The sequence below is a fragment of the Poecilia reticulata genome, linkage group LG13 (assembly GCF_000633615.1).
Source record: "Poecilia reticulata strain Guanapo linkage group LG13, Guppy_female_1.0+MT, whole genome shotgun sequence".
Lineage (NCBI taxonomy): Eukaryota > Metazoa > Chordata > Actinopteri > Cyprinodontiformes > Poeciliidae > Poecilia > Poecilia reticulata.
In genome coordinates, this window is record NC_024343.1 from 23117787 (window position 1) to 23136754 (window position 18968).

An 18968-nucleotide genomic window follows, 5' to 3' on the forward strand; every position below is an offset into this window, starting at 1 on the left:
GGAGTGTTACGTTTGGGGCAGCTGGGGTTCTCCTGCCAGACCGCAGGTTAGAGCTGTAAGATGGTAGCTGAGTGTGTTTGGAGCTGTGTGTACCTGGTAGAGGCGGATGATGTGGGGGTGCTTCAGCAACTTCATGATTTGCACCTCTCTGAAGATCTTTTTCAGGTTCTCGTCGTCCAGCTGGGTCTTATCCACTATTTTTATAGCCACCTGGAGAAACAGACAAGACGGAGATGGAGAGATGAAGAGTGAGGAGGAATTTACCACACAGTACACCTACCTTCTTCTGAAACGCTTTAGTTGAGTTCACATGTTTACATACACAGCCAAAACCTAACTATTTTTTTTACAGTACACAAATAATACAAACTATCTTTTAGTTTAGTGGTTGAGTGAAGCCATAGTATGAATATTTTTAAGCTATATAAACAACAAATTTTGCCACCTTATTCTTAATACTGTGTATTTCCACCTTTAGTATAATTTCTGATAACATGCTGTATTCGCGTTACCAAGAGTTTGCAAACTGTGGCTCCAGGAAATCCTTTTTATTTTTTTATCTGTAACAAATCTTTTTTAATTATAAAGGCAATAATAAGTGTGTCGAGAAGTTCTTCGGTATGGCTTTGTGCAGTATCTGCATAGATTAATTAAATAAATGAAGCACATAAATGCTACAAGGTTTTTAAAATACTAACAATTTAAATAATTTTTACTTTCACACTAGGCGTTATATTTTTAAGTGGGCTACTTATATTTTTATTGTCCACAGCAATGGGGGGGGAAACACTCACTCAGCTGATCTTGTTGTACAAAATACTTTTTTTGATTATTCATTAAAAAAAATCATTTTTATTCATTTTTTTTGTTGTAAAATTTGTAAATAGAAATTCATTTTTAATTTTAGTTTACTACCAAAAGTAATTTTGGTACGTGTTTGTTTACATAATGTTTTCTGTGGCTCTAGACAAATTTCATTTGGTAGCAGCAGAGGCAAAAGTGGCTCTTTCAACTTTCAAAGGCTCCTAAAAACTTGGTTTAGACTAAGCTCCGCGAGCCATTATAGCTCATAAATCCCCAGACAAAAAGCAACCCACCTCTGGGTTTTACAGGAGCTTTTCATCATCCACCTTTTGGACTTCCCTCCAAATGTAGCATTGATGGTTGTGGCTACATAGCATCAATTTTGGTCTCATTAAGTGTTTAGACTTGCCTCTATGAACTGGCTATAGTCATTTCTGGGTTTTTCTGCATCCTGAACAACTTTCCTGGCAGGTGTGGCTGAAAGTTTTATAAACCTACCTGACCTTGGCTTGGTTTCAACATGATCCCTCTTTTTCCACTTCTTAATTCACGTTTGAAAACAACCGATTATCTTTTCCTTCATTGTAAACTTGAACTACCTTCTCTTGCAGATGCTTTGTAAATTTTTTTTCTTGCTTTCCCTAGTGGTTCTTAAACAATCGGCGTCAGTGTGGAATTGAATGGAACATGCAGGGATCTGTCTGGAGCCCTGGAACTCAGACTTCTGACTCACACACACACACGCACGCACGCACACACAACTAATTACAACCCAAAACCTCAAAGTTCTATAAACCTTGGGAAAGTTTATACAATATTCACCTTTTCTGAAAAATCTGTCAAACACTTAGAAACATTAGGAACAGCCAGGGTATGCAATCTTATGAGCCCCACTTTAGATTCAAATCTAATAGTTTTACAACACCATGCCAAAACATCTCTGCTGCCTGTGTATTAAAGCCCAGATAAAACAATCAGGAGAGGAGTGCGAGTCGTTGTTCACCAACATGAAGACGTGTTATGCATTAGCACGAAGACCCGTTGCCTGCCACTGGTTGGGTGAACAAGAACTGAGGAGATAATTGGCCTAAGTGCAAAGGTTAGCCAACCAATGCCACAACCTTTGCCTGCGAACACAACTGTTGCGTAACTGCTGAGCACTGGACAATAGCTCCAGCAGGGTGAACGGTGATGGTGTGTGACAGGAGCTTTGCTCTGCCACTTAGGAATGGGTGGATGACTTTAATGACTTAATGAAGCAGGGCTAACAGGGATGCCCCAAAACACAAGCTTCTGCCAAAAATAGATGGGCGAGGACAGAAAAACATGAAAAGCATGCAGAATTTACACACTCAGACACCCTCATCCCTTCCAGTTCTGCTTGGTGCCACTATTTCCAGGAAAAAAAAAAAAAAAAAAGACATGAAGAAGATGAGGCCATGTGGGGACCGTCAAGGCCAACTTCCCATGGAGACAGGAAGGGGAAGTGAGGAAGAGTGATCAGGGGGCTCCTGAGAGAGCGCAGAACAGTAACAGTGACATTACCCCGGCTCATTGTGTGAGTTTCCCTTCAAGGGTATTGTACAAATTGTGGAAAACATCTGCCCCAGTGGAGAGAATGTCTTCTGCACACGTAGCTTTGTCCAAACAAAGATGTCTGGGTTTTGATTGGTTTTGTTTCGCAGCGAGACTGGATCCTGTTCTGATCATCTGTTCAGAAAATGAGCAGGAATGGCAGAAAAATCAAAGATATGGTCAGAAGTTTGCCTGCCTGTATCCTGGACATGAAAATCATTAATTACGGGCTTTCAGTGTGTTAATCAAATGCTCCTCTACAGGAAGAATATTTTAAAAATTTCAAGCATTTTAAAACAAGAAATTACTAAAAAAATGTTGTCCTCCAACTTCAGTATTTCCCCCTCTTCATACAATTCATCATGGCTACAGGAACCAAAACAAATCCTTGGCATGATGCTACAAACTTGCTTGGTAACAGTTGCATTGTTCTCGTTTTAAAATCTTCACCTTGATGCCTCCAAAGGTACTTCTTGTCACTGTGGCAAAAAAAAGGTATTTGGTTGTCCATTATTCATTCAAATTGCCAAATTCATTTAAACTATTTCCTTTCATCTGCAGGTGACAATTTGAGTCAGGTGGTCAAAACAAGGGATACAAGGACAACGATCCCAAACACCCAAAACTAGTTTAGGGTGTTCAGGGATCAGGATTTCCCTGATCCCTGATTTCCACCCTGACAAAAAACACAGTATCTTAAAAAATGGGTCTGCGCCAAAAAACCAGCCAATTGAAAGAGGACATTGAAGTAAATGGAGAAGTCAAATTAGGGCTGGGTGATATGGCTGAAAAACAAGGCACAACATTAGAGCTTCAAATCAGTCTGTCAATAACTATTGATTAGTTTTCTGTTTTAAATATCAAAAATACTTCAAAACTGGTGATGTAACCTTTCCTCTTCTATCCACAATTTTCCTGCCACAATATTTTTTTTTTTTAATCTTTTATGGGGCACATTCACACAATGTATGGAAACTGCTCCCATACTCAGACATACTTTGTGTATTCTATGAAACATGCAGACCTTGTGTGCACTGTCCGTGGACAGTTGATATTTTATAGTCAAGCGTACCGATTTCCTACATTTCTCATGACAAATTCCTTAATTTCTCACAATGCAAAAAGGTTACTAGCAGGTTTGAGCTTGTTGGGCGCCTCCGTCCAGTTTCTTCTCCATCAGGGCTGCCGCTGCACAGCTGTCGCTGCTGCACAGAGTGGCAGTCACAATATGCATCTTTGCCATTGGTTGCACTGACTCTCAATATTATCAGTTCGGTGATGCATACAAAACTGCTCGATGTGAACACTATTTCCTGCCAAGCAGTTTCCCATGCGAGCCGGTGCATGGAGTATGCAAGGTTGTAAAAACTGACCTCTGTGGGGATGAGTCTGATGGACCGTATTGAGTACATATGTGGACATCCAAGGAGTGAAGTATCCTAGAGTATATAGGTGCACACTCAAGTTGTTGCTAGGTAACCAAATTTAGTTAGTTAGTTAGTTAGTTAGTTAGTTAGTTAGTTAGTTAGTTAGTTAGTTGGTTGATCCCACCGGCCTTACTTAGCTGGGTTGTGAGGTTGTGCAGCTGCAGTCTTTCCTCTGCATACATGCCCAGAATGTCAGGCGGTTCTGGATCAGAGTCCAAATAGAATGAGTCCAACATTTGTTCAGGATGCAGAAAAACCAAGGAATAACTTTAGCCAACGTATCGAGGGGAGAAAAGAAGCTCAGAGATACCAACTATCTGTGTTTCTACTAGAAAATAATATTCAGACACGTGGACCAAACTAACACTCCTACACTCAAGCACATAATGCTCACACACAAGCATTATGTGCCTCTTCTAAATGGTGCGAGACGTCGTAAAAACACAAAAAATTCAAATCAGGTAAATGACAGTTGCATGTCTAGAGGTAAAAAAAAAAAACCTAAGGGGGGCTGTGACGACATATAGTGAGAGGAAAACGGAGGGAGCTACACCTGAAGTAATCCACAAACGGGTCTGTCCCGCGTAGCGATGGAAGAGTCTAGGACATCTCTTGTCTGTTCAGTTCTGAGTAAATAATATGCTATCACACTCTATCCAAATAACTAGTTGCCATGGCGATCTGATGCGCAGGACTGACTGTGACGTATGTTGTCTTTGCTGCCTGCCACAGAATAAAAGCTACCAGCAACTTTCAAGTTCATCTATTCACTATTTAAAGACAGCATTGAGCAAACGTTGGTGTGCAAACACCGCAATATATTGCTGGTAGCAGCAGCAACCGTCCAACACGTTGGCTCATCTACAGAAGAGTTACTGATTGACAGCATGGGGAAGATAAAGTTAGGTAGAGAAGAAAACACTTCAACTTCCTTGCCTGTGAATAATCTCGGCACTGGCATGTTTCACAGCTAAATTTCTGCAGCCTGATGCCATTGTGCGGAGGGTAGGATTTTAACATGATTTACGTTTTAAAGCTGAAGTATAATATTATTTTTTGCTTAAACGGCGATTCCTAAACTTCAAGGGTTGTCTGAAAGACGATAAGTTTCTGTTGTGTGGAGACTGAACATCCACAAAACACAAACATGACAGGTTTTAAATATCCATAACAACCTGAGACCATCAGTGAGGCTCCAACACATCTTATAGGTAAATCCTGTATTTGCAGAGACCTGAAACCTTAACCTCGGTTTAAAATATAAAATACATATGTGTAATACAAGAGAGCCATTTCTATAGAAGTCAAGCTTTCAATATGAAATTTGGAAAAACAGAAAATGACAGGAAGAAAGGAAAGACAGATGTACAGGGAAGCAAGAAAATAAGGGCACACAAAAGAGAGGGATGCAAAGATGGTAGGAGACAAAGGAGAAGGGACAGAAAAAAAGAAGGAAACAAGTAAGGAACAAAGAACAGGCAAGGAAACAGACAGCGAGGGAGGGTAGGACATGAGGACAGAAGGAAGAAAAGAATAAGGGTGGCAGGAAGGACAGAAGGGGGGGGAAAGGACTGACGGAATAAATTACGAGCCCAAGGTCAGTCTGAATCCCAAAAGTTGAGTTTCAACTTTCAGCCATATAGTAAATGGCTGTATGCTGGTATTCAGATGGCCAGTACTAGATTCTATGACTGTAGTATTTCTTGTAGCTGGAATTTGTGCATACCATAATGTTCATTCATTTGTTATTTCCCACTTCAGGTTTGTTTGTTCAATAAGCCCGAGGAGGAAGTCCAGCCAGATCAGTTTTTGCTGACTACGTTTTTTAGCTATTCAATTAGTATACAAAATAAATAATTTGCATAATATCCACAATCACAAAGCAGCATGCATGCTGTATTATAAGTTTAAAAAACAACAAGATAAACCCTATAAAGTTAAATAAACTGACTGCTTGATTGCTTTACACATAAAAGGGCATCTATTCTTAAGGAAGTACTCCTCATTTGTTGACAGATGATGATAAGTGGACTTGTGATACAAAAATTGTCAGTACCAGATAATAAAGCCAGTCATAAAATGTCAAAATTTATCATGTCCCTGTTGGAGTTGTTCCTCTTTTTAGTAAAACGTGGTGCATCTCTACTCGACACTGAAATATTGTAAGCTGTAGCTCACAAAATTACACCTGTAGCAGGTGTAACTTTTATTGAAATACCACTAAGATAGACTGCAGATAGCGTGCAAGAGAAGGCACGCCAACCAACGACAGAATAGAGGCCAGTAGGGCTGGGATTACTGGGAGCTTGTCAGCAGCTTAGAAGCAGGTTAATGACACACAGCAGCACTTGCATGTCCTTCTACATCAGAGGTATCCAAAGTCGGTCCTCAAGGGCCGGCATCCTGCACGTTTTAGTTCTCTCCCTGGTGATAGTAACAACCTTTTCAGCTTGTCAATATTCCTCTTAGGGCTTCTAACGAGCCATCATTTGATCCAGGTGCGTTAAACCAGGGAGAAAACTAAAGCATGCAGGATGCCGGCCCTCGAGGACCGACTTTGGGCACCCCTGTTCTACATGAACATAGTAAATAAATTGTGCTGTATCAACACACTCTGACGCATTTATCTCTGGATGAGACAATAATAACAACACTAGCTCTTCCTTTGTTTACAAAAACTTTTTTTTTTTTCTAATCTACAGCAGCTGCAGACCGAATCTGGTCTATGACCTATGACTTGCTTTTCTTTTCTAAGAAACTATTTACATAGAAAAAGTAAAGTTACTTTTTCTAAATTATGCAACACCTACCGACTTCTCTAAATATTAGCAGTCTGTCCCTTGCCAAATGACATCTGTTGAATCAACGGCAGGAAGTTTGACTTATAGTCTGTGTGAACCGCCGTACCTGTCAAAGCCTCAGTAATATACGAGTCCGTCCTTTAGGTAAACAGTTTCTGGGCCACACATTCTATCCTGTTACTTCTTGTAACTGACGATTTAACATTCCCACTCGCCATTTGTCACTCAGTGTCTTCTGACACATATCATTCGGACAATTCAACACTCTCGACTTCACCCTGGAGAAAGTGTTGAAAAATGTGTGACCTTATCTTCATTTCAAGTGACTTTTTAGATGCGCAACGAGTGTGTCAGAACTTCCTCTGGTTCATTAGCAATAATGGACTAGGGGTGTACAAAGTAAAATATTACTGATGACCTATTGCCGCTTAATGAAAGCATGCGTATGACGTTCAATATATGTCACATACATTTGAGACATATTTTGATCCCCAAAACCAATTGCACACAAAATTGTACTCTAAGACAATGTTAAACAGGGCTAAAACTGACAATTATTTTAGTAAGTTATTATTCTATCAATTATGCTGATGATTAATTGAATTTTAAAAAATTGCAAATTTATTATTTAACCACCTAAGGCTTTTTTATATTAGAAAATGCAAAAAAAAATGTTTTAAATATGAAATCCAACATTTAATTGCCTAAAATGGAAGACTACAGTAGTGTATGCTCGATCATTTGTAGCAAAGAATGTGTCTGCAGCTAAAAAATAAAAATACTTATAACATAAACATCTGAAAAGCTAGGCCCTTTTAGCTTGACTTAAAATCAATGCAGATTAATCATGTTAATCTTTCAGCCCTACATACAAACATGCTTTGATATTTTCCAAATTATTTCACCATGAATGTGTTCTTGTAAACATGTCTTGTTCCAAAGGTACTCGTACGACTTGAATTTTTTCCTGGTTTTGCATCAATCAAAAACTTGAATTTATTTCATTAGGATTTAATACTGATATTTTATCATTTAAGCAGAAAATGATAAAAATCTGAAAATGGTGGCATGCATTTCTATTCAACCCCCTCTGCTCTGAAACCCCCTGACCAGGCTCAGAGTAACCAACTGCCTTCAGAGGTCACACGATGAGTAAACAAAGTCCACACAGGTGTAACTATATCTCACTGAAACCCATCTGTCAATGTAAACTGACAGACCGGTTGAGGAGTGCATTATTCAGAGGTTTCATATGTAAAGCATGGCCAGCTCATTCTGAATGAGCAGGAGAACCTGTAAACAGGACAATTATCAGCTGTATAATCAACAAAACGTGGATTTTATGAAGTAGTGGCAAACAGAGGAGCGTTCTGTGGTGTAGCAGCACAGTAGACACCCCATATATGGAGCCTGTGGTCCCATTTAAAAGTTGACACAAGGTATGTAGAGAATCTGGCAAAAATATGGAAAAAGTGCTCTGGTCAGATTAGACCTAAACTTTACCCATTGGCCTACATGATGAAAAACTAGCACCACACATCACCTTTAGCACATTATTCCCGTGGTGAACTCAGACGATGACATCATCATGTAGTGGGGATGAGTTGGCAGCAACAGAGAAGTTGGTTACAGTTGATCGGAAGAATCCCGTCAAACTCCAACCCTAAATACAACTGAAAATCCACAGCTAAACATAAACACTGATGTTCACAGATGCTCTCAATCCAAATTGCCTGCTTGAGGCATTATCCAAGGAACAACAGGCAGACATCTCAGTCTGTACATGTAGACACGTGCAGAATACGTCCATCTGTAACAGTGAAAGGCGGTTCTAAAAAGCTTCGAGGAGGAGCTGACTATAAATACATGCTACACCTTTTTGCTGCTTATTTGCAGCAAGTTTCCTCCACTTCACAATTATTTAACACTTCAATCACACAGAATCCCGATTAAGTATATCAAAGTTGTTGTTGTGACATAACAAACTGTTGAAAACATTCAGGAGGTATAAATACTTTGTCAAGACCCTGTATGAGCAACAAAGCCTTTGAGTCCTCTTTGGGACTTTGAAAACAGTCATCCATGACTCAACTTGTTACTCCAAGCGTATAGAGTTTGTGCCAGGGAACTGGGAAAGTGCATTTTGCACACTCATCTACGTTCACACACTGTGGTAAGGCGATATAATGGATGAGGTTAACCTTCATCGACATGAGACGCAGATTACAACGCCCTGAGAAGGTGTAATGCTCAGGCTTGACCTGTACCGGCGAGTGATGGGGTTTGACTCATACACACGCTCACAAGCACCCTTCCCAGTTGCGACTCTCCACAGCAGGACTCTTTGCTGACTGTATGAGACTAAAACAGGGGCTTTTACGTGTGGAAAGTATTTTTCTGCACAACAAAAGATTGAGCAGGTGGTAAGGTCATGTCAGGTGAATACAAACAGCTAAAAAGAAAGATTGTCCCATGGGAAGCACGAGGGGTTGATGTGATCAATGAGTCAAAGTCCTTATAGGGATTCAGCTTGTGCGTTTCACATGGTGAGAATGACTCTGTTGAGTGTTTCAAAGTGAAAGTGGAAGATGTAGTTTCAATAGACTGGACAGCATAAGTTCTGATTTGCTTGTTTTGTTGCCCAACAGGTATAGTTGGTTACCAGAATAAAGCTGTGCCAGGATTTTCAAGAAGTTGTGGTTTCCAAACCACTAAATCTGTTTCTATAGCTTACAGTGTTGACAATGAGATGCTGGAGGTTTCTAATGCTGTACGGGGCATAAAGGTAATACTATTCCCATGCCTACAAGGAAGAGAAATACAGCCAAGAGAAGCAGCGTTGTCGTCCATTGCTTTGTTCGTAAATGTCATTTGCGCATCACATCAACTGGTGTACCAGAAACAAATAATTTGATTAACTGCGTTAAAATTTTTAATGTGTTAAGATCTATCTAATTACTTAATCAAACTTAACACGTTGAAGTTCCAGCTGTAGATTTAATGCATAATGAACTATTGGTGTTTGACCAAATAGAGGTATATGCATTTTTAGAGGGGGGCTCAAATATTCCTGGATTTCAGCTACTCTTGGGCTGGTGTGGTTCCTAACTCCCATAAATACTAAGGCGTTTGATGCATTGTCAAGCACTGTGAAAACATTACAGAGCTCAATTGTATCATGCATTTCTATATTTATTCAGCATTTTGAAGTTTTCCACATCCATGTCTCCAGGACATCTGCACTGGTTGATGAAACCTTGAAGTTTCGAGTAAGGAGAGCTATTCAGGCCACTTCTTTTACGAATCATTTGTGTTACATAATGTTCTGCAAGAGAGAGAGAAATATGCTGCCTCGTTACTACTTTGTCTTCAATCTCCACCACTGAGATTGAAGTGGTGCTAAGTTGTGCTAAGATCTGGATTTTAAGCCTTTTCGTCTTGAACATTTGCTTCTGCTTAAGGCTATTATCCTGTTGTATCAAGCAGTTTTGGTCAAGGTTCAGTTTGATCTGTTGCTCTGCAGAACCTCAGTGCTGTATATTTAATGTATCTTAATTCCTATAACAGCAGAAAGAGTAGAGTAAGTGAGTTTATTTCCTCTGCAAGTCTTCTGTTGCACACCTGCTGTATATTTCATTTCTATGACATGCAATCTGCTGCACACTTGGGGTTACCCTGTGAGGCAGATGAATCCTCACAAGATCAAGATCAGAGAGCTGAGTCACAGTAATCAGTATGCTGGCTCTGAGGGGCTAGCTCTCTCTATACCGACATTCAACAATGGAGGCTAGATAAAAATTAAAAAAAATACTCATGTGGGCGCTTAAATCATCACTTATATCAGAGAGGGGGCCTTTCTTTATTAAAAGGAGGCATTGTTAGATTATTTCAAACATGTCATAAAATCAATACACCAAACAATGTTCTCTTGTTCTCTTGAATAACTATATTCAAAAGCAATTATATATGCTTTGTACACAGATAGGTTATTCCTTAGATAAACAAAAGAGATACTTACATTAGTTGGTTTAATTTAGTCAGTCTACTTGTAGCTCAGTAAGATGGTATGGGTCATTGATTTATTTGTGACTTAAAATAAACTTGTAGCAGCTGTCTTTAAGCCAGCTGACCTGCAGTGCAGAGACAAATGGGGGAGAGCTGACGCTGAATATATTAATGCTCCATAACGACGGAGGACACTATGGCATTTCATTAATGACTTTTAACCATACGATGAGTATGATGCTCAGCGTTTCAGTATAAAAGCATGACTTTTTAACACCTTATATCAAGCTTCTGCCTAGTTCACCATTTCATAAATGTAAATATTACTTGATGGATTTCACCTCTTATCTTCACTAAATTAGTACTGTAATAACACTGATTGCCCGTGTAGTTTTTCTCATGACTAAGAAGACAAGTGAGATGTGTGAATGTTTTTCTATAAAAATCAGCACAACACACACACGTGCCTGTAACTGCTGACATGAGTACTATCATCTTGACAAAGCCTACTAAAATCATGTCATAAACTGAGACGCTTCTGTCCTCTTCTGACGCCGAGGGACTGCAGAAACTGAGATGCAGCAGACAAGGACAAGGCGATATGTCAAGCAGAAACCCAACATTTGTCATATTACTCACTCAAATGAAATCGCGTTTGGCCATGTGCAAGCAAGTGTGTGTCTTTGAGAACCAGAGAAGAGCTGCTGTTTATGAGCCGCCTGTGAGTGTGTCAGAGGGAGGGAGTGATGTTATTACTCAGTGTGCTCTGCCCGTTACCCACTGCTTACCATCCTGTCTGTCCTCTTCCTCTTGCTTTTCCCTTTCTCGCCCAAAACACTTAGGAGGAAGAGGGAAAATATAGGAAGCCTAAGGGAGAACAACAAGGGGAAAGGTCTACCTTCCCTACCACCACACGGGTCAGGACGTGTCAAACAGTCCCACTGACCACTCATGCACGCGCACGCACGCACGCACGCACGCACGCACGCACACACACACACACACACACACACACACACACACACACACGAGTCCGAGCAGTTGCTTTGATCAGCAAGGTAGGGAAAACAGATGATAGAAAAACGAGTTCAGCCAATGGCAAGCAACTTCCATTCAAAATTGTTGGCTAAAGTCAATCACACCCACTATCACGACTGAAACCATGGCAACCGCAAAGACTTCAATGGAAAGACATTTCTCCGACAAGGAGCCTTGACAACACACATTTCACCTTTAAATCCAAGAAGCTCTGGATGAGTTTCAGCCAATGTAAACCGACTTTAACCTGCCAGACGGCTCCGTATGGAATCAAATCCACATTCACAAACACTGAGCAGTCTGCTGCATCCGTTTTTACTGAGCATGTTCCTTTACTTAGAAGATTAAGCCATATTATTTATTGCAAAGGGAAATATGAGACGTTTTGGTTCCATCAGAGAATGTAAGCACTGACCCTTTACCTAGAGGCCAGCCAAGACAATATATCAGCAAAGGTCAGAGCTGCAACGAAGATTAAAGGTTTTGTGGGATCTGATGTAATCACCTCTGAATAATAAAAAAAAAAAAAGCCAGAAGGTGGCATTAGAAAGAAAATGCTAATATTATTTCAATTAACGTGACATTTTAATAATAAGAGTGAGACAAATCCAGCCTTCTCATCTTTATCTCAAATCCGCCGTTACATCAAGTGACACTACACACACTACATTCACTGCAATTTTAAATTAGACACCAACTCCAATTATGCTCATAAACATTCCCAGTTGAGGAAAAATATGACAAATAATGCTACAACAGGATTATTTGTTGTAGCATTATTCTGATTAGAAAGACAAAATTATTCTTTTGGAGCTTCAGTGGGAATCAGAAGTCAAAGCAATCAGCTACCTTCAAAAGCTGTTAGTGATCAACCGATCTGAATGGTTGATGCATATATATCTAAAGCATGTGTGCCTCCAGAATTAGAGTTTGGCCAAAACTCTGGGGTGCACCGTTTATGGAAGAGAACTAGGAATAGGCCAGTAGTAGGAGATTCTAATTGCATAATAACCAAGAGTAAAAATACCTCAGTTGTACAATATTTATGAAACATTGTAAAATAAGATCCAATCACTGGGTGTTAAACAGAAACACAATGTTCTCTCCAACTGCTGCTTAAGCAACAAAACATATTCCTTATTTCAGTGTTATTTAGATTTATTCATTAATATTTTAATTTTGTCTTTTCTTTGTCAGCTCAAAGGCAGCACATAGCAACAGGTGGGGGAGGGACAAAACACCACTACTCTACACCTCTGGTAAAACTACAGTCATCCCAGTATCTTCATGGGGAATTCAGTTAACTCAAGAAATGTTGTTAGCAGAAACAAAATCCATGTTAAAAGCCATCACACATTAAAAATAAACGTATACGGGCATCAAGTCTTAAAATTAGTTTCGATGCTAGATACGAAAAATAAAACAACAAACATCTTGGTATTTATAGAATCAATATGTAACCATTGGAAAATGACAGCAGCCGTATCATCAGCACTGTAAACACATCAGCTACTCAGCTTTTCTTTCTACAGGATTTTCTGAGCTGGTTCAAAACGTGACTTCACCACAAGCCTGTGGCTTACAAAAAACTCCCCCAAAAAACCCAGACTCAGTATCTATACATTAGTAAACTGCAGATGCATTTACCGACTATAAATCTAAGCTCCGTTTTCTGTTTGCGTTATTAAAAAAAAAAATCCTAACATATGTCCTCTGATACACATTTAGAAACTGTTAACAAAAAATGTGAAGCGATCTTAAAGCTCAATATTTCTTTGTCTTCAGAGGTGCAATCCACTTCTTGACCTGTTCAAACTGCTCAAATCACTTAGATCTCCGTTAAAAACTCATCGCTTTTCTCTGACCTACGACTGACTGTATACGATTGACTTTTTATACTATTTACTGTTCAATGGTTGCGGATATAACTGCAAAGAACTTTGATCAACAGATGTTTTCGAACAAGTTGTAGAAATAAATTTGACATTACCATATCAACCATGTATTTCCACATTTAAACGATTTGAAGGCTAAAAACAAATTGCCTTCAATCTGTTCCAATAATGTTTTAAGCAGCTGACTGAAGGATGGCTACATGAGCAGATAGCCTGATTGGTTAATCAGATTGTTGAACTTGTGTTACTCTGTAAAGAGAAGTACTGCAAAAAGAGATTATACTCTCTCATTTGGAATCAAAATAAACTATCACAATAGATAGCATTATTATTATTATAACTTTAATAATATGTAATATTTTAGCAGGAGTAGGAAGAATTGTTGCTTTCCGATTTTAAGTTAAAGCAATAAAATAATATTAGACATTTTAGATTAAAAGTGCATGTGTTCTACTGTGAAATGATGACATTTTATACTAAATATTTTCATAGTCATACCCTAAGAATACTCTCATGACTGGTATCAATACTAAAATCAAAAATACTCACATGGTTATTCTGATTACCATGTTGATAATGATTTAAAACGGATAATTTTACTGACATGCAGAAATTTAAAAAAAGAAATTTTAAGTTGGCTGACAACTACGTTGTGCCGAGCTCTAAAATGTCCATCTAAATGAGATCACATGTAGGCCGCTGCACAGCTTTATCTGTCCTGACAATTTTTAAACTCTTGTTTTGACTTCACTGCAGTACCTTATCTTCATCTGGATGAGATCAACTTTCACTATTACAACGGTAGTTTTCAGACACTGAAGATTTGTGTTGTCTTAGAAGGCAAGTTGAAAAATCAACTGTATTCGTTTGAAAATAATTACAGTAAGTTTGTTTTTTTATAGATTTACCTAAAAAAAATATAAAATAAAAAAAAAGTAAGGAAGCGAGAAAAAGGCGGGCCATCCCATTATATGCCTCTAAGCCTTCAAGCATAAACATAGGGTCCTCCTCGGTGTGACTGCACTGCAGAATATTATCCACCTCCATCCAACAGCAGAAAGGAGCTGCTGGGCTATTTTTGACGAGTCAGCATTTAGAAACCCTAGGCCATAAAATAAGGCTCCATCTCATCTCATGACTGATCATCATATCCATATTCATGATATTCACAGGCACGTAAAAGCACACTCATTCTTCTGATATTCATGAGAAACTGGGGACGCAGAAACCCCTGTGCGTGTTCATGTAAATCCTGAGCTGACTGGCTCCGTCTGTGGCACCCATCAACAAACAAGGCCCCTCTTTCATTCTGTCAGTGTCATTTTGTCCTCCGCCTATCATAGATCCACACAGACGGCACACATCAAGGCAGGCAAGAACAGAACACGTCACCGCTGTCACTGGATTGCTCTTACGGGATTTTGAAGACCCTTCTGGCACACCTACTACGCTTTAAATTATACTGCAGTCGTATCAAATCCAGGTCTGTCGAGCGCCGTCTTTTCCCACTTTTAAGAGTCACTTCACGGCTCACTGGTCTGGGCTTATTTTGGCCTCACGAAACTGAACTGAAGGCTCTCATCTGTGTCGTGGAAAAGATCCAAATGACCTGTGTCGGCCCGCCTGTGTGTGTATCAACAAGGAGCATCGAAGTATAGGTACACACTCAACAACACACCTTTATTTATGCCATCCGAGTAAAAGCCTCCACATTGGTTAAATAAAAGAAAGACACAAAAGATACCTCAACCTTTCCCATGTGCTTCACTGGTAATACTGGTCAACCATTATAGGGGATGTACACACTGATCAAAACAATCTTTTATAAGCAAGCGGTAAGCATATCTAGCATACTATTTTCGCTTATTTGCTTGTCTTATATAATCTTTTCACATCATTCAATGAAAAAGAAAAAAAAATCAAGAATAATACGGGCAACTCTGAGCATCCTCTTCATTGGTTTATTACGACAACAGAGTGTCTTATTCAGACGCTACTTCAGATCTGCTGCAGAACATCGCCCCTCCACACATCCATCAGCGTCTGCAACAACTTTTTGAAGAAACTCGGATAGCTTGAGTTACAACATTTAATTTCCCTTTGGGATAATTACCCTCTCACTGCTACTCTGATGACACCCAACGTTTTCTAAATGTAAATACTGTGTATCGTTAAAGTTAAATTCTACAGAAATAAAATACTGGCTGTTCGCTGATGAGAAACCTGAGCCTCTTTTTGTGCTATTCGTAGATTGTCTCTCATTATTACTGAAAACCTACGGTAGCTTCTACAGACTGCCGACCTTTGATTTATTGTTTGATTCACACATAAAAAAGTCAAATAAACTGAGAGCTATTAACCAATATCTGCATGCCTTAACTTCATGGAAAAATTAATGTAGTTCTTGTCTGATTGACATTTCTCCGGGTCAACTGCAACATTTCCAAATTGCAGCTAACGAGCTTTTGACAAGATCCTCCAAGCTACGTCAACTCTCTGCAAGGGTTCCCTGTACAATACAGAATAGAATCTGAGGTTCCAGTTTAAACTTTAAAAGCGCTGCATAGTCATGCAGCATCAAACTTTTCAGGTTTTGGCCAGCAAAGTCACCACCAGGACCTTGAGATAATTTGATCGGGGCATGTTATCAAAAATAAACACTAAAGTGGACAGAGCCGTAGGTTTGTAGTCCCAATATTCATTGCACCTGCATTCTAAGATTTAATGATCTTGTTCAAGAAGCAGAATGAACCTGTTCACATGGGTATCTTGTGGTTTACGCTATTGTATTTCACATTTTGTTTTGTTTTGTTCAAACGAGATGTAATGATAATGTGATTGATGCAGATTAGCAGCCTTCTTTTACGTTTACCTGGTCACTTTGTGTGATTCAGACTTGTTTTTATTCAAACACCTAAAAAAAACACGAGCATAGAGGTAGTATTTTTAAATCAAACAAAAAATAAAGGATTTATAAGATTATCCTCACTTACGCAAATAAAGCATGTTACCTTCCACAGGCCTTCATCAGATTTGTGTTAAACTCTACATTAATTATGGATCTTTTAACACATCTTCTAAAAACGTATGGTTTATGTTTAAGTTTTCCCAAACATCTTGCTAAAATATTCTGAACTTCACTAAGGTGGCTATTATAAGATTATTGTGCTGGTGCTTCTGTTTTGTTGTGTCAAATTTAAATGATTCTGCAACTCAAACCATAATCAATTGGGCAAACAAAGCTTCAGAGTATGTGAACGTTCTGTACCTCTTGTGAAACAACAATTACTGGTTTCGAATCAATACATTCCTTGAACCACAAAATAAAAACAGTTCACTTAAAAAAAGGGGGGGGGGGCTGATCTGAAGCTCAATGGGATCTTCCAGAGGAGTGACTGTTTTTTTTCCCCCTCTCATGGCTTTCATTTGTTTACAGTAGTACGATTCTGTCAATGTGGCAATCATCCAGTGTAAGAAGTATGCTAAGTAGCGCCCACATATTCGCAGAAGCATCCATGTATGCTCTTTCTTTTGAAAACCACTATTTTTTTTTTTGTCACTGTCGGTGTTTTCTTGTCCGAGTGGGGTGGTGTGTGTGTGTGTGGGTGGGGGGGGGGGGGTCATTGGAAATGCCATGCAGTTATTAACAGAGAAATCTAAATACCACAAAAAACTTGATACACAGAGATGAAGAGTAGCTCTGACAAACCGGTTGCGTTTCGATGAAAAAAGGCGTAAGAAACTTTCCAGACGTGAAACACCGGATGAAAACAAGTAATCATGCCGAGTGAAGAAATCTGCAGCACAACTCTACGGCATTTGACTCAGCTATAGGTATAGGAGTTTAGTTTTCTGAATTTCCCGACAAAGCTTACAGGGATTAGGTATCCATATTTGGGCAACACTAACTTAATAGAATTGTTAGTCTATAGTTCTGCAGTAGTACTTTTCCATCTGCCTTCTTTCTTGCTATAGTTAGGTTTAGTTAACATCCAAAAGATGTCGAAATAGCTCATTAAGCATTTGAGCTAAAGCTAGTAACATCAAAATATCTCTCTCCTCTTTATCCTCCTTCGTCAATACCCTTCTATCTATTCTCTTAAAACACAGGCCTTTTCAGCTCTTAACTTGATAATACAAACAAAGCATTAACGTCCTGGAGATATTATATTAGGCCGGGAGTGTCTACATATCCATCAGCTGAAGGTGATGCCCGGGTCGAACGGACCCCCAGTACTCCGAGCTGCGGTGGCACCAGAGCGAACACTGGTTGTTCAGTCTCCGGAGTATGGAGGCCCCAGCGTCTTTCCGAGTTCGTGTTTAAAAAGCTTTAAATAAATCACTGACAACTTCTAATTGTTTTTCTATAGCGTAGATAAGGCACTCGTCTTACCTTTGCTTTAGTGATGATGTGTGTGGCTAGTTTAACAACCGCGAAATTTCCCTTGCCGATGGTCCGCTCGATTTCGTAGTGGCCCACTCGGGCTGGAGGGGGCCTGGTGGCCGAAGTGTGCCCGGGATTAGTGATGCACCCGGTGGCCGTGGTGGTACGACCATTGGGATTGATCCCAGAGGACGGCGGGGCCCGGTTCTGGGAGACCATTCCTGCTTGGGTCGGTCGGGCAGGGTGCGTAATTGCAGCCGCAGCGGACCCAGCAGCACCTCCGCTAGACACGGCCGCCATCTTCTCGCCTCTCTGCGGGAACAACAAGCAGCCCTGCGCAGCGCGCATCGCGGGCACGCCCCCGCCCTGCGTCATTTTACGTGAAGGGCTCCTCCGCAGCGCCCTCTCTAGGTTGTAGCCATGGCAACGATCGGCGTAACAAATGACTTCATCCACGAAAACGTATTTTGGTTGCCGTGGAGACAGAGAAGTGCGCATTATCACTTTGGTTCCCATGATTCAGTGATTCCTTACAAAAGTGCTGCGCTATGTGCGATCAGAGGGCTTCCTGAAGCTTTAAAGGTATACGCCATGCTAACACCACAAAGACTAAATTAATCAATGCAGCTAATGAAAATATTCAACTCCACTGAGACAAAAGAAATATTTAAACAAGGAAGTATTCACAGACTAAGGCGGTCAGTTCAGCACGACTATTGTGGGACAAATCAGTAATCCATGCATTTACACACAGATAAATCAGAAAAAACGAAACAAATACAGTTTCATTGATACTTATGGAACCACGAATATACGGACTATCTTCAAAACCTTCGCTTTGGAGGCAAACGTGACTAGTGTGCAAAGAAACGGCCTTGACATTCGTGAGGAGGGATGGGAGGGGATCTTTTCAATGGTGCTTTGTTGAATGTTTTGGCATTTAGTAGATAGATAGATAGATAGATAGATAGATAGATAGATAGATAGATAGATAGATAGATAGATAGATAGATAGATAGATAGATAGATAGATAGATAG

General features: G+C 39.8%; 1 protein-coding gene across 3 annotated transcripts in view; it reads right to left on the minus strand.

The window, feature by feature from the left end:
• The window catches only part of sik3 (SIK family kinase 3), a 43156-nt gene extending 24859 nt beyond the window's left edge, over window positions 1-18297 (minus strand). For 2 of the 3 annotated variants that reach the window (XM_008426070.2, XM_008426068.2), the window contains exons 1-2: window positions 17939-18297; window positions 94-210 (exon numbers count right to left, since the gene is read on the minus strand). In XM_008426070.2, coding sequence (XP_008424292.2) covers window positions 94-210; window positions 17939-18277 — 456 coding nt within the window. In that variant the 5' untranslated portion in view covers window positions 18278-18297. The remainder of the gene's footprint in view (window positions 1-93; window positions 211-17938) is intronic. The other variant, XM_017308257.1, reaches the window with a different exon arrangement.
• Between the last annotated feature and the right edge of the window lie 671 nt (window positions 18298-18968).